General features: G+C 31.5%; 1 protein-coding gene across 3 annotated transcripts in view; it reads left to right on the top strand.

The window, feature by feature from the left end:
• Positions 1-26,782, top strand: part of LOC118191295 (uncharacterized) — a 62,034-nt gene that overhangs the window by 13,269 nt on the left and 21,983 nt on the right. For 2 of the 3 annotated variants that reach the window (XM_085821140.1, XM_085821129.1), the window contains exons 3-5: positions 9,619-9,693; positions 19,725-19,853; positions 24,441-24,610. In XM_085821140.1, the coding sequence (XP_085677266.1) occupies positions 9,619-9,693; positions 19,725-19,853; positions 24,441-24,610 (374 nt within the window). The remainder of the gene's footprint in view (positions 1-9,618; positions 9,694-19,724; positions 19,854-24,440; positions 24,611-26,782) is intronic. The other variant, XM_085821133.1, reaches the window with a different exon arrangement.

The following is a 26,782-nucleotide window of genomic DNA, read 5'->3' as shown; positions in this document are numbered from 1 at the left end:
TGTCAACGCGGTGCATGCGCACAAAGTTTTTAGCTTTGAGGTCCAGATTATGGGTGTCCGAATTAACGACTTTTGACTGTATTTTTAATTTTAGCACTTTTTAATACAATCGGATTAGAAAGTCACTCATGATTTTACTACTTGCAACGTTGAAAAACGTAAACAAGTTGCATCGACGGTAATGAAAAAAGTGGAAATTCGGTTAAAAATGGAAGCAGGTGCTACTGCTCAGTTTATAGCAGAATCGTATGGAATTGCCATTATTATACGGAACAATAAAGAAAAGCTATTGAAATTTTACAGCAACAGTGATTCTAACACCGGAATGCGAAACCGGAAATCTTTACATGAGACGAAATCAGCAAACCTTGATGTACGAGTGATTCCGGCAGCGGCAGAGTGATTGGGTACCTATTTCAGGACTACTCCTGAGAGAAAAGGGGAAGCAGATTCATGCTGATTTTAAAATAGAGGAGCCTAATGTAAATGAACAATATCATATAATCAGTTTATATATGCAATAATAACTTAACCCTCTGAGCGGCTAGGGTTTTCTCTAAGAAAGCATAAATTTCTCAAAACTACTATGAGAACAAATTATTTTTTCCATTTTAATGTAAAAACTCTTTTGGTATTTCATACCTAGATTTGTGTACTTTTGATATATTGCCTTCATTTCTTTGACATATTTTAATATGCACATATATATACATTCTTACGGATACCACAACAAATATTCTAGGCCATATATATACGGCCTTGCCACTAGAGAGTTAATGCATATAATTAATTATTGTATTAATGTATATAATAATTTAATTAAATGTATCTAATACGCCTTATATATTCTACACTTTTAGTCTGAATATTATCTTTTCTGTCCTGAAATCTGCACAATCACTGGTCCCAAGCGTTGCGGATTTCTGGACTTCTACTGTATTGTAGTCCCATTTGCAGCAAAAAGTTGATTATCTTTCTTGTACATTTTTAGCAACAAAAATATTTTGAATTACATTAGTTCATGTATCATTTTGAAGCTCTATTTTCACTCTATATTTCTATAATAATCATTTTGTTCCAAAATTATTTTCAAAAATATTTACTAGGTGTGTTTGTTTAGATGTTAAAACGGGATTTTCTGCAAATTTACTTTTATGAGTAGAAGTTAGGCCACAGCGCAGCATAAACGGCTCAAAACGTCAATGAAGTATGGGGTGAGAAAAGTGTTAATGAATCTACAGTTAAACGGTGATACCAAAAGTTTCGTTGTGGAGAATTTGACCTGGAAGATCAAGAGCATCGTGGACACTCTTCAGTTGTTGATTACGATGATTTCAAGACTTTAGTTGAAACAAACCCGTGCATAACTGTTCGAGAGCTTGGCATAAGCAAAACAACAATTTCTGATCACTTAAATCATATAAGAAAGTCAAAAAAGCTCGATAAGTGGGTGCCTCACGAATCGAGTGAAAATAAGTAAAATCACCGTTTTGAAGTGTCGTCTGCTCTTCTCCACAACAAAAACAACCTTTTTCTTGAACAAATTGTTACATGCGATGAAAAGTGGATTCTCTTCAACGACTGGCGACATTCAGCTCCATGGTTGGACCGTGGTCAGACACCACAACACTTTCAAAAGCCAAATTTGGACCAAAAGAAAATTATGGTGACTGTTTGGTGGTCTGAGGTCAGTCTCGTCCCCTATAGCTTCCTAAATATGGGCAAAACGATTGCAGCAGATAAGTACTGTCAGCAAATCCATGAAATGCACCAAAAATTGCTACACATGTGCTCAGCATTGGTCAACAGAAAGCAGCCAGTTCTTCTCCATGAAGATGCTCTGCCACACGTTGTGCAACTGACCTACAGAAATTGGACAAATTGGGATATGTGACTCTCTCTCTTCCCCCATATTCGCCTGACCTCTTACTGATCGTTTACCACTTTTTCAAACATTTGGATAACATTCTGCTGAAGAAATGCTTCAGAAACCAAGACGAGGTCAAAAACGCCTTTGACAATTTTATCGCGTCCAGAACTCCAGAATATTATTTTACCGGCATACATAAACTTATATCTCATTGGCAAAAATGCATTAATTTGGCTGCTGCTTATTTTGATTAATAAAATTGTTTTTGAGTTATGATACTTTAAAGATATAGGTTAAAAACCTGCATTATTTTACGAACAACCTAATAAATGGTGTTTTCGATAAATATAATAAGTAATCTCTCCAAGAGCCAACTATTTTTAAGATGTATTAAAACTCGGACGTGAAGACTTTGAATCTTCCTGTTTCAACTGCTTTTGCCAGATTTGGTTTTAACCGAATGACTGAATTTATATTTAGAATTATGCCGAAAATCCCTGATTCATTTTATGAAATCTTTTTTATCTACAGATGTAGATCACTAGATGTAGCTTTGTAAGGCACAAAAAATAAATAAGTATAATACAAGCCCCTCCAAAAAAAATCTGAAAGGTTTCGGGTTTTAAATTACATCCAAAGGAGCGTTTTTTTAACGTTTTGTGTGTTACTTTTATTTATTAAATATCATGTTCTTTGCACTTAAACCATAAAATTCAGTTCAGTAGCAATGTCACAAAATAATTTTAAAATGAGCATATCTTTAGAATTTCCGATACACAGTTCCACGCCCACTGAAGGTAAAAAGGTTCTTTTTCCCTGCTGTAGAGTGTTGCCATTGCTCACTTTTAAATCGTTGAGTTTGTTAATCAAAAATTCGTTAAAGTTTTACAAAATAGGAAATCGATAATAAAACAAATTCCAAATTTGGTCTTCTACATGCCGATTCGTAGGAGGATTACGTCATTCAAAATTCGATGGCTCTATGTACCATTGTTTTATCACAGTGCAAGAAATATACATACATTTATGCAGATTCTTCATTATTTAATTTCTTCAAATATATTGCAGGACTCTAACATTTGGTGGCAACAGTTTGAAAAGTGAAATGGGCATTTATAGTGATTCAACGCAAGATTGCAAAACAAAAACAATAGTCCTTCAGGGACAAAGCCCCTTTGGACTAAAAAGATATTTATTATGGTTCATGACATTACCCAAGTTAACCCGGGCTTCCGTGGGAAAAAAAAAAAAAAAAAAAACCAATCTAGGCAAGAGTAATACAGAACTCTAGTCTAGGTAATAAGAGCTAAAGTAAGAATGAAGCGATGGCATTAAATATCTGTAAAATTTTCAACCCCTAAGTTAACTCGTTCATAGGAAAATTGAGACAACATCTATTTCCAAGATATCTCGGGAGTGGTCGTTAAGCGATTAAAGTAGAATTTCATTTCATCTAACACCTTTGCCATTTTGTCCTCTAAATTGTTTTACTTCAATCATCTTTAACTAGTTTTAACAGCATGTTCATTTCTTCGAAGAATTCTGTTAAAAATTACAGTTGCAACTGGGCTACTGTTTTCAGCCAAAAGTTCTGTAAAAGTTCTGCATACTCTTAAGAAAAAAGTCACCAAACAACTTTTGTAATGAACACCAGTTAGGTCTTTACCACCCTTCTTTTTCTACAGTTTTAAGATTTTCACAGAATATGGTAATCACCTTTTCACTCGTGTTTAAGCTTAAGTTATATTTAGTCATTTTGTACACTGCCACACAAGTGGTTTCTGCTCCTTTTCCTATTTACAATTACTTTACTCATTAGCGTATTAGAAATGGAATCTTGAACATATTTAAAATGGAAGTATTAAAAAGATCTAATAAAAGTGAAAATACAACCAACAAACGAAGTAATTTTTGTCATTGACTAGAAATTAGTTAACTTTTCAAGGGGAACAAACTTTCATCTGATCAATTAACAATAATTAATAAATGCAAAAGTGTTTAGTCTTTTTCTCAAGAATCATGACAAAAGAGTTTTTTAGTAAGATGAGTGTAAGTTATTCGAATTGCTAATTAAAATTCAGTAAGAAATTGGCTGTATATAGTATATTATTTTGATATAGAATACAAATATGATGCATATAGAAAGAAGTGTGGACACTATTCTGTATTTCTAGTTAGAAAATACTCTTTGTTTCCAGTCAACAAGTATTTCTGTAAACCAACTCAAATAAAGTGGCACAGTAAGCCTGCCTAGTTTAGAACTTTTTAGATTTGTGATGTTAGAGTTAGAAGAGAAGCAGCATTTTAGCTAGACTAAAAAGCAGAAGCAATGTTATATTCTAAGATGAAGATTGGTTTTAAAGTAATTTGGCTCTTGGTTTACAGTATTCATTTCAGTTTGCTATATCTGGATTGGATAATATTTAAGCTTCAAAATTTCTTACTGGCTGAAGCCTTAACCCTTTGAAACCCAAAACCTTTGCTAACCTGTATGCTTGAAATACAGAAGTGCCCAAAATGCCTTTCGAGATTCACAGTGATTTCCTCCCCTCCCCATCTATTAATGCACAAAGAGGTGTGAAGATTTCATATGACATTCTTTCTACTTCCTAACAAGTAAAGATAAGAAACCACAAATAAATCCTTTTAGGACAAGCTGTCTGCAATAAACTGATACAATGCATTTGGGAAAACTGCACCTGCTGCATGCCTTAGGAGGGGATGAAAGAAAACAACATGTCAATTTCAGGCGGTTGTAGTCGTTTGAATGTAGGGCCATCTCGGGCGTTTTGGTCTTGGGAAGGTTAAATCAATCATCTGCATTATGAGCCTTGTGTAAGAGTCATATAATGGCTACTGATTTTGAAATGATGGAGTCTAGAGAGGTTTAATATCACCAGATACTATTTTTAGGATGGAAAGTGGAATGTCTAGAGTAAAATAGAGAGTTAAGGAATTAATGAATATTAAAGTTAAGATTTTGATTTACATTTTTTTATTATATTACTCATGCATACACATATATAATGTGTGTATGTATATCTCATGCATAATGTGTGTTTGTGTGGTATATATATATATATAATGTGTATAAATATATATATATATATATATATACACACACACACATATATATATAAATATAAACTAAAAATACCAAGCATTTAAAAAAAAATATCAACACTTGCTTCCTGACCAACAACTACAAATTAAGCCCTGTTTTAAATTGGAAAAGACCTTAGGTCAACTCGTTATCAACCACCACGATGTACAAGAAAATAGCATATGTAATTGCCAACAACCTATTTACCATAAATATGTCGATCCTTTCCACCAACATGTTATCACTGGAGATCTCAATATCATTGAAGACTTAGAATTGCGAGCCCTTTAGCAACTTGGCACCAAATTTCGTCCTACTTTCAGTATCAATAAACACTTTTGCCTCATACAATTCAATCAAGATCTAGATAAATTTATCATCTTAGTTAGTAATAAATTCAATTTACCTACTACTACTTTTCTTGAATGGAAAGCTGCACTAATTAAAGAATTTCAACATTTACTTTTCAAGACGCCTTATTTCAACTCTTTACGCAATAAAAAGCAGCTAAATAATCTTATTAAAAAACAGCAAGATAATTTTATCATTACAAAAATTGACAAAGCCAGGAACAATTTTAGTGTTATTTAAAAAAGTTTTTACCTCAACCTTCTGCATAATGAATTAAATAACAATTGCACTTACCAAAAAATTACTACCAGCACTAAAATTCTTCTCAATAAATTTAACGCACTACATAAAAGACTAAAAATACATCCCCGGAAAATATAATAACAGATTTGCCAATTTCTATGCACTACCAAAATTTCATAAGTCTCCTATTAAATTCAGGTTTATTGCCAATAGTACCAAAAGTTATCTTAAAGAAATAGATTATCTTTTTGCAAAAACACTTTGCTTAATATGTGACTTAATTAATAACTATGATTTTAAGGATCTACATTGCAACTGGATGATTTCAAGTAACGAGCTAGCTCTAAAAACTATAAATTCACTTAAAATAGACCATATACAATGCTATGACTTCGAAAACCTCTATACTACCTTACCACTTAAAGAAATATATACAAGCTTACTTGCTCTACCGGATATAATTTTGCAAATTTCTACAATAATAAGTACCGAAAAATGGCAATTTTTTCTCTCAAGCGTGCTTTTCAATAATTTTATCCAATTTAACAATAGCATCTTTAAACAAATTCAAGGAATTCCAATGGGAGGTAATTTTTTCCAGTTCTGTATGTGAATTATTCCTTTTTACAAAAGAATTTACCTTTGTTCGTTCACTCAGTAAAGAAGAACATAAATTTTTCCAACACATATATCGTTATATTGATGATATCATAGCCTTCAACAACCACAACAAAATAGAAGTTGCTAATATCTACCCCATTTGCTTAAAACTAAATAATACAAATACGGTGCAAAATAATGTAGTCTACCTTGACTTAAATATTATTGATTATAATTTTATAAAAGTTTATGACAAGAGAAGAGAATTCACTTTTTCTACACTAAAGTTAACCAACTGGAATTCTAATATTTCCAAAAGAATCATCCTAAACACAATTTATTCACAGCTACTTAGAATAAAAAGAATATGCAATGCAACAGAACACCTTCAAGAAGAAATACTTTACTTCGTGACAATTTTGAAAAATAACCTTATTCCTCATAAAATAATTAAAAATACCTTAAAAAAAGCTGGCATTAGCCTTACCAATTTTTAGATAATTTGAGTTAGATAATGAAATTTTATAAAGCCCAATGGGACGGTATAAAGTGGATGGATGATTCAGAGAATCTAATGTAAAAATGTTATGTTTTTTTAAATATTTTTTTTTGGTCTTAGCAAGACCCATGGCGTTTGTTTTCATTTGAATTTCATTTCAGAAGTATAATAGTCATAAAGGTTTTATTCTTTAAGCTTGCAGGTCCAGCCCGTACGTTATTGTATATTTGACTAATAGCAGACCGCTATTTATTTTAATTTTAGTTTTACTCGGAGTTGCATTTACATTTTTTTACACCTTAATGTGTCATTTTTTGTGGACGCGTCGGGAAATTGGGACAGAGAATTGAAGCTCCAAATGATTTTTTGGGACAATTAATATTATTTAAGAAATTTCTTCGTCACACAAGAGCTTCAATTGTCTGTTTCGGCGAAATGCGTAATGGTGTTGGCTTGGTTCGACATCCAACTGAAATTTCCCTTGAAAAGCCAGCTTGGAAGTCTAATTACGCTAATTTACCATTTTCCACTTTGTAATTTTTATAATTTTTTGTAATTTTATGTTTTTCATATGTTTTAGTTTTGTTTTAACTTGTTCCGTCAATCAGTTTTTTATATGTGTTAACTTTTCACTTATCACATCGATAGGTTTTTACTGTATTTTTTGCCATTCACATGTTTCCAACAATTGATTTTAACAGTTTTTTATATTCTGCATTTTATTTCACGTGTAGGCTAATTTTTCACCCTTCAATGATATTTTTAAAAATACTGTGTTGAACTATTCCTTGGAGCCACAGCTCCTGGTAACTTTTTGGCGAGCTCACTACAATCTTTCTTCCTATTATTTCATAATTTTTGGAGCATATTGCGCAAAAAATTTTTAAGACCAAATAGGTCTTACAGCACAATACTTATTAGCTTTCCAATTTCAATTATATATATATATATATATATAATTCTTATATATATATATATATATATATAAGAATTATATATATACTTATTATTCAATTATATATATATATATATATATATATTGACTTTAAAAAAATAGTACGTATATATGTGTGTATATTCTTTTATTTTAAGTAAATTTGAAGGGAAAAAAAATTATGCAGAGAAATTTTGCATGAGATAAATTTTATTTTCCTTCAATTTTCTCATTTACACATTTTACATTCAGTTGTTGGTCGTCAAAGCATTCACCAAAGTATAATCTTTTTGTATTTTTATTTTATGTGCATATAACAGAGCAGCAAATTTAGAAAAAGTTAGCAAAAAAAACATGTTTAAAATAATTCTTAAAAAATGAAAAGAGAATGATTAGCACTTGGAATGAACTAATTATTATTATTTTTATTGTATTATTATCCATGTGGATGTTATTAAATACACTGATGTCCATAAATTAAGGATAATTCGGAGTCACGCGGAAATCGAACTCTAAAATAAATATATCACCTGTAAAATCACTACACATATCTTCAAGAATCATATGCAAATTTCAGGAAGTAACCAAATGACACCGATGGTACGTCACAATGACAAGAGTGTAAGAGAGTGATATATAAGGAATATAGGCAAAGAAGTAAAATTGTTTGCAGGCGCTTTATAAGCATTTCAGTCCAATAACCGAATAGTTATGACACAAAGGACGCATTTGGGTGATTTTTTACGTGGTAGAATTATCGACCATCTGGAATGTGGGCGTACCCAACTGGAAGTATCAGACGAACTTGGAATTGCCTAGAGTGTCATCTCCAGGCTTTGGCAACGATTCCAAGATGATAGTAATGTGAGTAGAGGTTACAGCGCAGGTCGCCCCAGTTACAACGCCGAATGAGGACCGGTATTTGGCAGTTACTGCCAAAAGAAACAGGCGGAGCACAGTCTCAGACCTGTCTCATCAGCTCTCTTCAGCCACTGGTATGACAATTTCAAGGCAGACCGTGTACAGACGCTTAGGGCAGATTGGTATATATGCTCATAGACCTCTCAGATGCATTCCACTTACTGAAACTCACTGTCGCCTGCAGTTAGCCTGGAGTAGAGAGCATGCATTGTGGACACCGCAACAGTGGGCTTGCGTAATGTTTTCCAACGAGTCCAGGTTTAGCTTGCCATCTGATTCTCGCTGGACTTTCATATGAAGAGCTCCAGGTACCCGTTATCACCAAGAAAACATCATTGAACAACACCATTACGGTGGTGCAGGAGTGCTCGTTTGGGGTGGAATTATTCTGGGTTCCTGAACTGACCTGCATGTTCAAATTGGAACCATGACAAGCCAAATCTATCAGGATGTCATTCTGGAACAGCATGTACGTTTGTTTCAGGGTGCCACGGGCGCACAATTTGTGTTTATCGATGACAACGCCCGTCCTTACCATGCAAACATCGTAAGCGAATGCCTTCAATTGGAGGATATCACCCGTATGGACTAGCCAGCATTCTCACCGGACTTGAATCCAGTAGAACACATGTGGGACATGCTTGGCTGACGAGTTGCAGCCCGTCAACCTCCTCCTACATGTCTACCGGAACTTCAGAGAGAATTGCTTTTTGAGTGGTGTAATATCCCCCAAGATCAGATCGATAATTTGATACTCAGCATGCCTAGGCATTGTACGGACTGTATTGCATCGTCTGGGAGACATACAATGTATTAACAATCATACCAACCATGTAATATTGGTGTTTTGTAAATAGGTTTTTTTTTTTTTTTTTTGTAATTTGCTCCAGGGAGAAAAAACCGCTAATTTTTTTAATAATATCAAACATATAGCGTCTTTTTTTGCTCTTTACCTTTTGTTTAATAAATAAGCTTTACAAATAAGTCAAATTTGTTTTGCTTCTAACACTTCCTTTGCCTGATTTTGCATTATCCTTAATTTATGGACATGAGTGTATTTTATATCCTATTCAATATTCTTCTCAAATGCTTTGTAGGATATTGGAGATCAAAGTTCTATTCCTGATGAATGTCTCAAAGCAACTATATCCGGATTACAGAAGAAAATTCAAGTAATTTTATCATGAATTTTTAATATGTTTACTACTACAATATTCACGAAATATTATATTTTGATAATATTAGTTTATTTTCTATTAATATATAAACAATAATATTATTATGTATTTTTGTATAGTTCAATTAAACAAACCAAAGTACATGTGAGCATGAAAAGTTATTTGACTTAATATTAAAAATGATGAAAATGCGTGAAAGCATTTTATAAATTCTTTTGTGTTTTCTCTGAAAGCTAAAGTCACTGCATAGCTCTTTTTCCATCTTTTTTATTGCAGTGATTTTTTTTAACTTTTAGTACAATTTTTTTTTTTTTTTTTTTTTTTTTTTTTTAAATTCTGCACCTAGCTGCATAATGAATTCTGTTTCTTAATCAGTAAAGAAGTTATAAATATGTTTTTATAGTTATTTTATGATCAACTTACAAAGCACTTGTTTCAAGATTTTAAAACTTTATAAAAATATAATTAAATTTAACTGAATTTTGTGCCAATGCCTAATATCATTTTATTTCGATACTTGTATTATAAATTTCTTGGGGATGAGTTTATTATGATATACAGCTCATTAGATAAAAATTGTATGTTAGCAAAAAAACTATATTTCAATAGATATTAAATGAAATGGTAATATATGTGACATACACACCCAATTATATCAATCTCTTCTATTACATAATCAAGACTCTATTATATATCAAGACAAGATATGTAGACAAGATAAGATATGTATATATATGAATGTTCCTTGCATTGTAGAAAGTAGCAACACCTAGAGCAGCCAAATTTTGAACGTACATAGTAATTCAGTTGAACACATGTACCTCAAATCCCAAACTTTGAATTTCAAAAATTTTAGTTATTTTGTATTTTTGTGCAAATTTAATGAACATTTAAGGTACTGTTCTGTTAGGAGGACCAGATTCAGAAATGTATATATGCGTGCATGCATGGATGGATGGATGGGTGTGTTCATACATGTATGTACGAATGTATGTATATGTATGTATACATATACATACACACATGCATACATTTCCATACATTTCTGAATCCGGTCCCCGATAACAGAATAGTACCACATTTAAGTAAAAACTTGATGATTTAAAAGTTTTATGTTGCTACTCTGCAAAGTACAGTCAAAAGTCGTTATTCTGGACTCATCGGGACTTCGGCGATTCCGGATTATCGATTTTTCCGGATTATAGATCATCAGTTTAAATCTGGTAAGATGGCATGCAGAAATTATAAAGTTAAAAATATGAAACCGTAATTTTTGAAATAAAGAACAATTATGATCTAAATGGTATCAAAATTTACAAAAAAAGAAAACTTAATATTTATTTGTTTACTTTATTAAACATTTCTTTCAATGTAAGTTGTTTCGTTTTTTATGTGATAATACATTCTCTTTAATTCTATAAACAGACATAATTTCTTGTTCAGTTACAAAGTTCCACTCTTCAAGTCCTATAATTGCTGGGTCGAGAATACTGACTAATTTGTCAATCGAAATTTTTTCGTTTTCAATAACCTCTGTTACTTTCTTCGCTTTCGGAAGCGAATTATAATGATGAGGAATTTGATTTAAATCATATCAAAGACAGAGTACATCGAGATGAAATAATACATTTAGTGAGGAATTATAAGCCAAATAAAATAAAAACATCTGCCCTGAAGATAAGAATAGTGCTGACAGATCAACTTCCAATTCATTGCGTGCCGCGGCGTTAAAGATAAACAAAGTTTAGATAAACAAACGTTAAAGTTTAGATAAACAAAGGATATGCCTTTATCCATTTTTTGCAGCAATTTCACTTTTTGTTTGATGAACATCGGAACATACTTTCGCTTTGTAGATCCTTTGATAACTCCAGAATCGGAAATTCTTTTTGACATAATCGAAAGTTCAAGCTTACTTTTATAAAATTGCTCTAACAGTGTGCAAAAAATAATAAGCCGGATCCAATTAGAAGATTAAGGAACAGCGCAATCTGCAACATTAACTGAATTAGATAATTTTAGCTTAGCTTATACTGTCCGTTATACATTAAATGCGCATTCGTAAACGTATTTTGCGCACGCTCACACGCCTATTCGCAGCTGTAAAGGTCGTACGCGCAGCAGAAAGTTTGTAGCTTTGAGGTCCGGATTTTGGGTGTCCGAATTAACGACTTTTGACTGTATAACATATTTACGCTTCATATTTAATCAGAAAACTCAGCAATATAAAAGAAGTCTGTTGCTGCTTGGCAAGAGGTAATATATTTGTCTTTCTAACTTCATTGCCAAAAAACAGCAGCTCCTAGAGCCACCAAATATTGAATACATCCTTCCACTCAAGTATGTGTACCTCAAAGCCCAAATTTTAAATTTTGAATTTTTTTTTTTTTTTTTTTCTGTTATTTCATATTTGAGGCAAATTTAAGGAACTTTTGATTAAAAACCCAGCAAAACAAAAAAATTGTCTCGCCTTCGATAGATGTTTATGTTTCAAATTTTATCGGAAAATTCAGAAAGAAAAACTGTAAAAGAAATGTTTTACTATCCAACAAAATGCAATATATTTGTCTTTCAAAATTTAACTCAGTGATTTAAAAGAAAGTTGTTGACACAGTGTGAATTAAAATATTTTTATCCTTCATGTAGCAGTGTATTGTCATTCACCAAAGCGCAAGATATTTATAATGTTTTAATTAACAAACTAAGTGATTTAAAAGAAATAAACTCAGATTCCTTTCAATTATTATTAATTACATAGCTGGATGTATGAAATTACATTAGCTAGCTTCTTTAAAATTATTATATATATTTTTTTTCTTTTTATAATAACTATTCTAGGCAGCTGGCTGCATAAGTGGCTAGTTAGTAAGATTATGCAAATCCTGCTGTTAAATAGAAATTATGTGATATTGGTTAAATAGCTCTGGGTTACTTGGCTGAAGAAATCCAATCGTTTTGCCATTCTCAGTCTGCAGTCAACTGCAATTTCATTTTAATCATCTCCAGCTTAAATCCTTTACATGAAGCTTAACCCTTTCAGGACGGGCGTCCCATGTACGCATTCCCTGTCTCTTACAGTCGGGCGTCTCATCCACGCATCACTAGAGACTGCATTCAGAGGACGGGTGATGCATTTTAAACTGGAACGTTTTTCTGAAGGCCACTAGATGATATCCTATGTCCATTACTTTTGAAATGAGTACAGTTTTAGGTTCCTGATGTTGAGTTTAATATATTCTGCTTGACATTGGTATTTTAATCATCAACTGTTGCAGGGGTGGGGGGGGAAGCGTAAACAGAGGTGAGTTCTTTAAATCGCTGCGTGCTAATGAAAACATTCGCGTGTCTGATTTATATCAAATCCTTTTCTTATTCTGTTTTTTCCCTTTACTGTGTACGGTCTTTTAGGGTTACTATGTGGAGTTCTGTTACGCTTTGTATTGCTTTCAGATATATTTCCGTTTCTTCTCTTTTTATTTCGAAAAGCCTCACCTCCAGTCCATTATGGCGGGAAGGCGCTATTTATCAGAGGAAGAATACCCTCGTATGGTTAATGAACCATTTACTAACGCAGATGAGAGTGATGATTCACTTTCTAAAGAGTTAAAATGAAATACTTTTTCTAGAAGTTAGAAAGTGATACTTCTCCGTGTTTCGCGATTTACCACACTCAGTCTTCATTTTTAATTTTGTTACTTCTTACTGTAAATAGTCTTTGTTGTGTCGTTTTATTAATTTTAAACTGTATTGATGGATTTTATCAATTAAAACTTTGGAATAATTTGAACAGCGCTTCCAAAAATTATTTTACAAGATAAGCAATTTTTTAAGTATATTTTCATGTAAAGTAAAGAAAAACAACATCATTAAGTGCTAATTTTAACATATACAGGGTATGATTCAAAAGTTTAAAGACTTACCTCAGAACTAGAAATTTATTGGATATTTAAGTACAGCAGACTAAAATTCTTCAAAATATGAACCTTCAGCATTAACATAGCGCTGCCAGTGCGTCTTCCACTGTTCGTAAGCCCTTCTGGAAGGCCTCGGGCATCATGCTGTCAAGGGCTCTCATCGAAGCCTGCTGGATGGTGTTGATAGAGTCAAATCACTTCCCTTTTAGGCCTGTCTTGATTCCGGGGAAGAGGAAAATGTCACTTTGAGCCAAGTCGGGGCTGTAGGGTGGCTGCAGGAGTGTTGTCACGTTGAACTAAAAAGGAAGAGATTCGACTCCATCGATGCCATCCAGCAGGTTTCGACAAGACCCCTGACAGCATGATGCCCGAGGCCTTCCAGAAGGGCTATGAACAGTGGAAGATGAGCTGGCAGCGCTGTGTTGATGCTGAAGGATAATATTTTGAAGAATTTTAGTCCGCTGTACTTAAATGTTTAATAAATTTCTAGTTCTGAGGTAAGTCTTGAAATTTTTGAATCACACCCTGTATAAGAGCTCAAGTAATAATATAAAATGATACCAAAAATTACGATTCTAGAAGCAAAACTTTTTTTTTTTTTTTTTTTCTGATTTTTTTTATAAAATTAGGCTTAGCAATGCAAAACCTCCGTCCTGTACAGTAACTACCTTCGATTCCCTTCCATCCCACACGAGCGTCTGAAACAAAGTTGCACCGTCGTGAAAGGGTTAAGAAGTTACTATGCACCAAAATTAATTAATATAAAAAATCAGCATTTGAAACAGAAATAGTGTATATAATGCTTGATTTCCACAGGGAAAAATGAGGCATGTACTCTAAACCTGCACTTACAAAAGGTAACTGAATAATTCATGGTATCTTTTAAATGAAGAGTTGTATAACTCTTCATTTAAAAAATACCATAAATGATATATATACATACACACAGAGAGAGGTGCTCCATTAATGTGGTGACAAATTCATAGGTTTAAATTAAAATAATGCTCCAAATAATCATTATTACAGAAATCAAACAACAAGAATCAGCCTTATATTTGTAAATTTTGCAGGACTAGTTTTGATGGTTTAACAACAGAACCATCTCTTCCTCAGCTGCCAAAGTAGTGGTTCCCACACACTTTGGGTATGTATGACTTCTCCCATAAACTTATATGTGACAATGAGAAAAATAATAGTTTCACTGGAACATGCTACAGGAAATCATCTTTAATGGGGCTTTCATAATAGATTTTGCGCAGGGCCTCCGGTTTAGCTGGGTATATTTGTTACCAGTGCACTGCATGCCAGTTGCACCATGACCTAAAAACTCAACATTAATTTTAGAATAAATGTTCATTCTGCTTGACTGGAATTTGTTGGTTATCAAATACTTTCTGATTATCTTCATCTCCTCCCAAGAAGTGAATTGGCCAAATTTTTCACTTAGCTGGTTTTATGACTCGTAGGCACTGTAATAATCAATAATAAAGAGAAGCATTTCATAAGAAACAAGAAATTTTATGAAAAAAAATCATATGAGTGTATGATCACTAGTACTCAAATTTGTGTATGGTAATTTATAAAAGTAAGTTTGAACTTTCGATTATGTCAAATAGAGTTTCCGATGCTGGATACTGCCGAAGGATCTACAAAGCGAAAGCATGTTTCGATGTCCATCAAACAAAAAGTGGAATTGCTGCAAAAAATGGATAAAGGCATATCCTTTGTTTCTCTAACCATTCCAAAATATGTTTATGAATTTCACGCTGCTCTGCGGGGGGAGGGGAACATTATGGCACGCAATGAACTGGAAGTTGATCTGTCAGCACTATCCTTATCTTCAGGGCAGATGTTTTTATTTTATTCGGCTTATAGTTCATTAATAAATGTACTATTTCATCTTGATGTACTCTGTCTTTGATATGATTTAAATCAAATTCATTATAAATATCACGAATACACATCAAATAGTTTTCTGGTTGTAATTTTCTAATTTCGACTATGCGTAATGTATGCTTTACGCATACGCGCGTTGAAAGAAATGTTTAATAAAGTAAACAAATAAATATTAAGCTTTTGTTTTGTAAATTTTGATATCCTTTAGATCATAATTGTTCTTTATTTCATAAATTGTGGTTTCATATTTTTAATTTTATAATTTCTGCATGCCATCTTACCAGATTTAAACTGATGATCTATAATCTGGAAAAATAAATAATCCAGAATCGCCAATGTCCCTACGAGTCCGGATTAAAGACTTTTGATTGTACTAGTTCTTAATGAATTTAATATTTTTGCACTAATTCTTAATGAATTTATGATATTATCATTTAAGCAAAGTTTTCTTTTCAGTGCATTTCATTCCTTAAAAGTTAGTCTAAAAGTGGTTGTTTATTTTTCCATGCTACTACTCTCTTTGAGTCATGGGTCAGCAAATAGCTGTAGATCCCCCTTAACTTTCAGCATTTCAACCACTTTCCCCATATTTCATTCATAGGGAAAGTGGTTGAAAACATTACTTGAAGTTTTGTATGTCATCTGTGGAGGAGTTAGACTTTTCTTAAAAAAAATAGTTGTAAGTTATTACCCCTTTTCTTGTTGGTATGAGAGAGTTTAAAAAAGGATTTAAATGGATAAATAATTTCAACCAATGGTGAATTTATAGGTGTCTTTATTTTAGAGAAGCTGAGATTTAAAAAATTGTTTCACAAGAGGCTGGAGCAATTTTTTTTTTTCACATTATTGAAAATTATAAAAGGAAAAAAAAGGGGGGAGAGAGAGAACGAAATAAGGCTTCATCTACTCCTGGCAGGTCACATGGTACCCAGTTATATGCCGACAAGGTGGTTCATTTTCTTAAGACGGTGGTCGTGAGTCCAGTTATTCTTGACTAAGATGATAATAACTGTGACCAAAAATCTTCATCACTGTCATGGTTACTACAAAATTATGCACTCTGGTGAGAGTTTGGATCTTGCAGGCTAAAAAAATAAGGAACATGACTTTTCTAATATTTGTTTAAAGTGTTGAGAAAAAATACTTGAGTGCTCAGAAAGGTGCATTCAAACCCCAAAATAGGTTATCCAGCTGTAAGGAAAAAACCAAAGGAAGCAGGGTTCTCTATAATAAGTTTGCAAAAACCTTAAAGACGATCATTTCAATCTCTGTGTTTTCCAGTTATTCTTGTGGATGGTGCATGCAGTTGGGCCTGCAACGCCATGCAATTTTCAATAAGAGTATTAGATCTGGGCATTACCAACTAAGATGCCGCAAAATAGTGAAAAACACAATCATTTCTCCTGCTGTATTCCCTTGAGGACTGAGTAATTAGTCAAAGTGTATTTGATGTCATGCACCCTATTTAAATAGATCTGAAAAAGAGTATACTTTTCAGCGAAGAGAATTTCTGATGAGGACCTTAAATTTCATTTATGATATCTCTTGCATTCTGAACCTGTGAGTGATTTGTTTTCCGTGTTTTTTTTTTTTTTTTTTTTCCTTTTTTTTTAATTATTTAATTATTAGGATTTTGAAAAATCAGTCATTTTTAATGTTAAATGAAAATCTGAAATGTTGCATGTAAATTAATTAATAATTGAGAAAATGAATTTTTTTCAATGTTTAATTGTTATAAGTCATATCTTAAATTAACGTGAGAGAGAAAAATTAATATGATAAAAGAAAGCATCACTGATTTAGGGTTTATAGAATATCATATTAAGGAATTTAATTTAATTAATTGCTAAATGTCAGAAAATGCAATTAATTTAATTTATTACTCAAGAGGGAAATTTATATGTCCCTGAATTTCAGTTTCAGAGGTAAGCTTTTAAATTGTGAGTACTTCTAAAATAATGTTCATATAGAAATCTGAATCCAGCTATCCCAGTTTAGCATTTAGTTTAACTGTTTTTAAGAAATGAAAACATAATACATGTAATAAAATGTACTAAACATTTATTCTTATTATGGAGGGTTTATGAGATAATGTGATCATTGAGGGTGTAAAGGAATTTAACCAAACTAATCAAATTTATTATTTTAAGGAAAACTGTTTGATTGATAGGTGTATATATATATTTATTTCCCCCCTTGTGTTTGTGAGGTTATGTATTAATGGAAATGAACTTGTTGATATCTCTAGAGAAAGTAATGAATGTATTAGTGTATTTAGTTTGTGGTGATTTGAAGAAATGGTATTTTTAAGATAGATAGCATTCCTATTATGCCCAAGCACCAGCAAAGATTTATTCCTCTTTATTTTCAGGTTATTGATTTAATCAGTTTTAATTCGAAACTTGAATAAGTTAATTGATTTTAAGGATAAGGTTTTATTGATTTAACTTGGTTTTAGATCAGTCTTCCAATTCCTCAACACAGTATAAGAGTTTCAGCTTTTTAACTTTTATTCTTTCCTTTATTTTTGTCCAGCACCATAAGAAAAAGTTAGATAAATAGCTTAAAAAGAAAATAAAAGCTAATAAAAAATTCTTTTTGCGATTTCTTTGAGGCATATGTGAAAGTAAAAATCAGTTTGATCTAAAATTATTAAGTGGTAACAAAAATAGATCTGGGGCAAGTTTTGCCTTGCTGGTGGGCTTGCCTGCAAAAGTAGGCTGAGGGCCTGTATTTGGGCCTGGATGAGCCTTTACTATGAAATCAGCTGAAATATCTTCTTGCTGTTCAACTTGAAAATAAATGTTATGCTGTCTCTCTGTTAGTCTGATAATTTTTAAGGCATTATTAGCAGTCATCTCAGCTTCTTGTTGATGACAGTCATCTGTTAATTATTAATTATTAGATAGAACCCCAAGTTGTCATCACATGTGCAGCTTAGCACTTTTCCCTGAGGACTGATATAGTAGATAGAGTGTAACCTGGTGAATGAGAAAAATTACTTTCATGGGGAAAGAACAGCATATTAGGATATTCATTTACTTTGTCTTTCACTGAGGATGGACAAAAATAGAGGAAAGAATAACAGTTGTCTAGTCTTATCGACAGTTGTCTAGGATATGTGCTGCAGAAGGCTGCCTGATATCTGGATTTGTATTCTGTGGGTCAAAATTTTTATTGCTTTATTTTCCACATGGGAGTTTTAGGGTTAAGAAAGTAGTTTGAATTCTTCTGTTAAATTGAAGGTACATAATGTTAAAAATTCTAATTTAGATTCTGTGTTACAGGAAATACTTAACAGTATTGCTAAATTTGTATCATTAATAATAATTCAGATTAATCATTTACTCAAGTCTGTAATTGGAATTAGATGTTTTAGAGTAAACTGAATTAATAATAATAGGGCAGATATCATTGTCTTTTATGAATCACTGTTTAAGGATTTTAGAAATGTTTGTACTAATGAATTAGGAATAATTATTCAAAATTCGAGTGCATGAATCTACTTATATTATGTGTGCTATTATCCTTTAAGGGAATTTTTTAGTAGTAGTCTGGCCAGCTATCTTAATTTATAATCTAGAAATTAATAAATATGCTGAATTATAAATATTGTATGTGTTATTTTTTTTTACTTATCTTGTGGTTTGGCCAGTCACTCTTTTTTTTTTTTTTTTTACTTATTTTTAAGAAATGAACAAAGGTAATGCATGTAATAAAAAGGTGATAATCACTTATTATTATTATGAATGATTTATTGAGATAATGTTATTCATTTGAAGATGTAAACTAACTGAATTTATTATTTCAATACTAAACTAAATTGATTTGTCTACACAGCTTCTTAAGTTTATTCTTTCCTCTATTTTTGTCCATCCCCAGTAAAGACAAAGTAAATGAATAAGTTAGTGTTTAAAATAAAATAAAAGATATTACAAATTAAACTTCATAACATACATAGTCTCAACCCAGTGGGAATTCACAGTGATTCATTGCATAAAAGATTTGTGTAGCCTGTCAGATTTTTCGAAGCGAGAAGGATTTAGCCTACCAAAGTTATATATGAAACTGCAATTAAATAAATGAAAATAAAATATTTGAAATATTCAAATGCATTCTTGTTATCAACTGTTCTTGGAAGAAAGATAAATTCTCAAAAAAAGATATAAGTTAAGCTGAAATAATCTTTCCCTTTATTTATTTATTTTTTAACAGGATGGAAATCTGTTAATTGCTGAACGAGAGTTTGAAATATCTCAGAAGATAGCTGCAACTTTTGATGCATTGTATAAATTGCATGATTCTACACTGATCGACAAAAATTTAGATCAACGCTGTGTAAATGTAAGAACATTAAATTCTAATGTATTAAAATGTAATATATAGTGCGAACAATATTTTTAAAACTACTTTTTTATTCATGGACTCATTATAGAAGAGAGAATGGCCTCATTTTTTATTGTTATTTTTACTTATAGTTTATGTAAATTGATAATAGAATCAAATTTTCTTTTTAGTTATTTTTAATCATTGAAACATGAATGACTAATAAATGATTTTTTTTAGTTATTTTTAATCATTGAAACATGAATGACTAGTTGTAATAGTTATGTATAATGAAGTTAACAAGCTATAACTTCTCTGTAACTACATTTTATAAGTACTGTCTATTCTTTTCTCATTCAATTATATACAGTACAGTGTCCGAAATCTAGACATTCAGTATCCAGAATGATCCGAGATCTGGACCTCCGAACCATCAGCTATAAATAAATAAATAATATAAAAAATCTAGGAATGGAAAATATTGATAAAAATTCCTGCTTCTTCAAGAAAAGCAAACAAGTGGGCTATAAATGCAATTTTTTCCTGATTAACTAACATTCCTGCATATCACACTCAAACATCCCTGCTGGCTATGGCAGTGGCACCATGGCCATTGACAATACCTTCATTGACTCGCATTGATGTAGCCAGAATCACACTTTGAGCCTTTGACTGGTTATATGGGATTAGCATTTTTCTATCTGACCTAAACAATAAAGGAAGTCCCAATGTTGCCTTGTATACATCTTATCTTCCTGTCTGATGATCTAATATCCGATATTGCTGAAGTCCTGACGATTCTGAATCTATTTGTACTGTATTTATAATTAAATTTGTCATATTTTTATTGGGAATTGAGCATTATTTTCTCATCTGGTTTAGAATCTGTTTCATTCTTTGATCAGAAACTGAGACTGCATTTCTTAGCCCACCAGTGTTTGGGGAAATAATTATTCCTGATCCCAACCCTCCACTGTTTAGGTTTTAGCAAACTGTCTAGCTGAAAAGAATGGTTAGAACTTTTTATGATTTGCAGTGTGATACAGTGAACACTCATTAATTTGAACTCAAAGGTTCTCAGAAAAGAATTTGAATTATCCGATGTTAAGAGAAAACTTTAAAAGTGAAGAAGAAGAATCTGAAGTAGAAGAAGAAAAATCTACTAGTATGTATAACTCCAAAAAATATATTATACTATGATATCTAAAATTAAACATATTAAAAACAACAAAGCTTTAACCTTAATCATAAAATGAAGCAGAAGATATGAAGTAGAAAGTAAACTTCAATAAAACAAATATGAGTTACACTTTTGGGAAAAACTGGAAAACAGATGTTTGGTTTTGTTTATTATGCTTACACTTTCTTAGCCAGCTTCTTGCCTTAAAGTAAACATTTCAATTCATTTTCAGAGGAAGGTTCAATCTGAGTAAATGCTTTCAGAGTTTTTATAAAGTCCAATATAGCTTGATCATTAAGATGCTTAACATTCTGTTCACATTCTTCGATATGATTGCTCTCTTCAAAGTGCATGAATTTAGCATGATGAAAGCTATTACTAATTGTACTTTCTTTAACAGCATCCCATGTGGCATATATATCATTTATAGCTGTCAGCAGAGTGAAGTCTTGGTTTTCACTACAATCTGAAGAAAAAATTATTTGTTGTAAGCGTCTCTAACGCTAATTTGTTTTAAGATTCTGAAAGATTCCTTGATCCACTGGTTGTTGCTACATAGTTGTGTTTGGCAGCAAATATGCAACCTGCATGGAACTCAGTTTTTGAAAGTTATTGTGGCAGGTTGCATTATTCAGAAATAAGAACATTTTATGCTTTTCTCTCAAAAACTTTCTATTTATTCCTTTTGTTTGGCAAGAGTTTGTAAGAAAATGCAGTTCCATATACATTAAAAATATCTTTTGGCAGGTAAGTTGAGAAAAGCCCTGGCAGTTTCCTTCCAAAATTAGTGCTTACATCTTTGTTTACATCAGATCTTTGACCACATGCAGTTTGCAAAAAAAAAATTGTGCCTTGACTTAAATTGAGAAAGCCATCCATCTCTGCGTTTAAAATCTTCAGTACCCATTTGACTTACCAATTCATCAGCCATTGTCTACAATAGGAATCCATTTATTGGAAATTTTCGAGATCTAGCCTTGTAGAACCAGAGCAGTAGAGCTTTTCCTAGATCTTCTTGAGATGCATTTCTCATGTGCTTCCTTCCTTCCTTCTACCAGCGGCCGAGCGGTAAAGTCGCTGAACACTGGTAGTTCGGTCCGAGGTTCGATTCCCGCGAACGGGCTGGCTGCATGAGTGTTTTCGTGGTTTTCCTCATGTGTAACGTGTATACGAGCCAGTTTCCCTTAGAAAGTCCTCCACGAAGGCATCCCTCCTCTTAGGCAGATAGCCCTCGAGGCTTTGCCGTAATTAAATAACCTAACCTAACCTAATCCTCCCTCTAGGAAATTTAGATTTTCCCCATGAATCTAAAATTGATTTCTTGTTTTTCAAATAAGTCAATAAGGTATGCTTTTTAATTCCATAGTCAGCTGCTAACTTTGTTTTACATTCTCTATTCTCGACTTTCTTTAAAATTTCTACCTTTGTCTCCAAAGGTATAGTTTTGTACTTTCCACATGTAGATACCCTGAATTTTTACACATTCACATTACAGACTGAGGAAGGAAAACTAGAGTACATTAATTTCTTTACATTGCAGGCTTAACTGATGCAGCTCTCTATAATCCGTAGTAAACACTGGGTTTCCTGAAATTCTAAGAAAATTGGTGACAAATAAACAAATGATTCTCCCCGTTATCCTGACCAAGTCATAAAGGGTTCTGAATGAATCCAAAGAAACAGGTTAGGCCAGGGATCTTTGGGCGTTAAAGTTAAGCACTAATAAGAGGTGGACTGTAGGATAATATCCACTAATGTTTAGCGGATGCAGGCATGTGCCTCTTTACACAGAAAAGAAATATAGAGGAGTTTGACACACAAAATAATAAACATAGCATGTATTTTCTCTATTAAATGAGGAAAAAGGTTTTTCCCCCCCTCCCCCCAAATTTTGAGTTTTAATTAATGAAATATTTTTTAACATTAATTCCAGTACAAGGTGCTGGAAGCCTTTGGATTAGTTCGAATTAGCCGAAGGTTTGAATTAGCAAGTGTCCATTGTATAATGATGAGTAATTTATTTCTCTTATATATTCTGTCTTAACCATACGGTACTTCAGAGCCTTATGTTACTGACTGGCTGGCTTTTAGAATCATGATATTCAAAGTGGATTCCATGGATTTTTTCTAATTTTTTTTAAATATAAATTGAATAAAAGTTTTCTGTATTATTTTATGATACTTTTATTAAATTTTGTTTTTTTAAAACTTTAAATAATCTTATTTTAAATTAATAAAAATATGAAAAATTATATGAACATTTTAAAATACATGCTATTCAGTAGAAATAGATGTTTAATACTTTGTGTGATTCAGATTGTTTGAGTTCATTTATTACAGTAGTCGCATGTATAAAAATTGGCCTTTTATTTTTAGTCACATTGCCAGTTAGAGTTAATCTATCATTCTAGTACAAATTAGTAGCATATAATTTATTTATACATGATTTGGAATATATGAATATTGTTAAATCATCAGTTAAAAGGCAGATGCTCAATAGTAAAAAAAAAATCAAATGTACAGTAAATTCTTGGCTGTAAAATAATAATGTAAAATAGTTATATCCATTTTTAACTTAATTTCTTTATTTCTAGTGGTGTTTATTCTTCTATTATTTATTGTGTTTTTCTTTCTGAATGCTTATTTAATCCAACTAAACTTATTTTTCACCTTTAACTGCTTGAAAATACAATTGCTAACCCCTAATAGTATCTTTATGTTAATTATAATAAAGTTACTCCTGTTTCTTGCACTTTTTTCACTGCCTTCAGATTAACCGTAATTTTGAGTTAAGTGTGGATGTATATCTCAGTTCATCAGTTCTCAGTGGATGTATATCTCAGTTGTCCACAGTATTATCTCAGTTCCTCAGAAGTTAACCATAGTGAATAACCGTTGATTCTAAAGGCAAAACTGAGCCTACTGTTGGAGAAAAACAGAACCATTTTTTTAAAAACAACTATGCCATTGTTTTCTTTTCTTGTTCTTGAAATTTAATATATAACAGTGTGAACACCACTGTTTATATATAAAATACCTGATCTTCCCATGTTACCTGCTTGTAATATCAAATAATACTTAATAATAAAAAAGGATATGATTGTAACTCTAGTTTTTCTTTATTTTGTAGTATAAAAGCACTGCTTGTGATTAAAATATTGGATGCTTTTGCAACACCTAATTTTTCTAGTTGGGAAAATTTAACCAAATGGATATTAATTTCAATTAATTGCAAAATGGGTAGACCATAAGCTGTAATTATACAAATATTTATTTTTAAATTGAATGTGTTAGTTATGTAAAATCATCACACTAATGCCCTCTTATGCTTTGTTGCTTGAAAATTTTAAATATTGTGTATGGAATTTCATGTATAATTGTTTATATATTTTGTTAGTCTTTTCAATATTTATATATTTTATTAGTCTTTCCAAGAGTCTTTGGTTGACATAATTCTGCACAAGGATGAAAATTCTAATGAACAAAGCAAAATTCCACTGCAAAATGAGGCACTTGTGAAGCTAAATAAACACTGGATGAAGTTGATTAATCATCACTTGATGATGTGTTGGACATTTAGCAATGAAAGTGAAAGGTATGTGTTTTATTTTCTATAAACTGTATCCAATATTTTAAATAGCGTTCCTAAAAGAATTATGTCCATTTTTAGTGTAGAAAAATATTTTAGGGCAAATTATTTTTAACTTTCATTCACTTCAGTTTTCATTTTCCTTAAATATAGATAGTGACTGTGTAAGAGAAAATTAATCCAAAATTTAACTATGCTTTATTTGATTCCGAAGTGTTCTAAAAAATTAATCAGTTAATTTCTTTTAATAATTAATATATCGTTGTTGCCTCAGTACTCATGTATTAAAAATGCTTGTTTTTAAATAAAAGTGTCATTCCATGGAAATTAACAGTATCTTGCCTTCTATATATGTGACTGCAAATAGGATGCATGTATAAATATGCATAATTAGCTTTCATATAATTGAAAAATCCTTCTAAAGTTATTCTATTTTGGGGTTCTCTGAAAGATCCCCCCTTTTTTTGGTATTTGATCTATTTCAACAACACCACATCATTTTAGAGAATAGCTGCAAAAGGATTTATTCCAATGTGTTTTTCTGTAGTGAAAAATCATGAAAAAGATAACTAAAGGGGTATTTAATTGATGTACTGAATGATTTAAAATCTCCAGATTCCATATGAATGAAATGTATATCTTTTAAAATTAATCTTTTTGTTCAGATTCAGATTTAAATAAAATAAATTTAATTTTGTATTTTGTATTACATGTTTCTCTAATCATTATAAACTGCATTCATATTCAAATGTTTTACAGCAGTTTTTGAAGAAATTGTATTTCACTAAAAAAAAGTTATACAGGTACATATAATATAATGTAAAAAGTTTTAAATGGCCATATAAGCATATCATTTGCTCATTCAATTCATAATTTATAACATACCAAACAAAAAAAAGTAGCATTTAAGTAATATATAATTATCTAGTTAGTATCAAACAGTAAATATATTGTATTTTTGTCTACTTTCTGGAAAAAATATTTCTCATTTACTCATCAGTTCTTTCTAATTAACTGAGCAAATGAAAAGGCAAATATTTAAATTATGCTTATATTTTCTATGCCAACAAATGATGTACTAGCCAGAAGCATGAATATGATAATGCCAGCAAAAGTAAGGAGCAGAAATAAAAGTAAAATATACTTAGAATTCCTTATATAATTTTTGTGATTGCTATGCATATTAAATCTTGAAGTATTCTTTTTGGCTTGTATCTTTTTGGCTAATTTCTTTCAGACTTCTCAAGATTAAAGTACCACTATATCACAGAATATTTTTAAATGCTTATTTCATATTTTATTCTCAAAATGGTGCTATTTTTAGTTACAGTACTATTTTTAGTGCTTGCATTTCATGTTAGTCTTGTTCCACAATCAATATGAAGAACATGCAATATTTGCTATCATTCTTAAAATTCATAGGCATCCCTAAAAACGCTATTTGTGCAATTTTCAAATGCCCCTTAATTTTAATAATGGTTGTGAAAGATGTTTCTAGGGTGTCAAAGAATATTCATGTCAAATATGATGCCAATACACTAAACAATAATGAAGCCTTTCTCTAACATACACACAAAATTTGATTTATATGTATAAGATAAGATTATTTTATTCAAAAAAATTTCCTTAATTTGTTTGATTAGGTAGTTTTTCCTTAATAATCCAAAAATAGAAGTTGTTTATCTTTTAAAGTTCTGATTTTCAGCATTCCATAATTGATTGTAGCTATCATTAATAATGCTTGGTGATACATTTGTAATAAATGAATGTCGCAAAGGGGGGTAATTTTTAATTTATAATGTGAATGAAATTTTCTGCAATAACGCTGAAAATGAAATGATGATAAATCATAGTACATATATTGACAGTATGTTCCCCTGCTGATAAATGAAGCCATTATTCATTAGCAAGCAAACAAGCTAATTTATTACTGCTCTTTCTTTTCATGACTCCAAACTGTATTGCTATATGCTAGTATTGTATGTAGGCATTCATTTTATACACTACTTGCAAACTGAATATGAATTGAATTCTAAATGTTCATACTGCCAAAAATGCAGGTGTTACAGTTGTCTTTTAATTGAAAATTCTGTCATCTGAAGCTTGCATGTATTTCATTATGAATAATGCATTTACATATAATCTCTCATTTTAGAGCATACATGAAAAATATTTTAT

Source organism: Stegodyphus dumicola, chromosome 1, assembly GCF_044657685.1.
Source record: "Stegodyphus dumicola isolate Sdum_Otavi_A_Nest chromosome 1, ASM4465768v1".
Taxonomy (NCBI): Eukaryota; Metazoa; Arthropoda; class Arachnida; order Araneae; family Eresidae; genus Stegodyphus; species Stegodyphus dumicola.
Note: the sequence above shows the minus strand (reverse complement) of the source record. Positions and strands in the feature narration are given on the sequence as shown.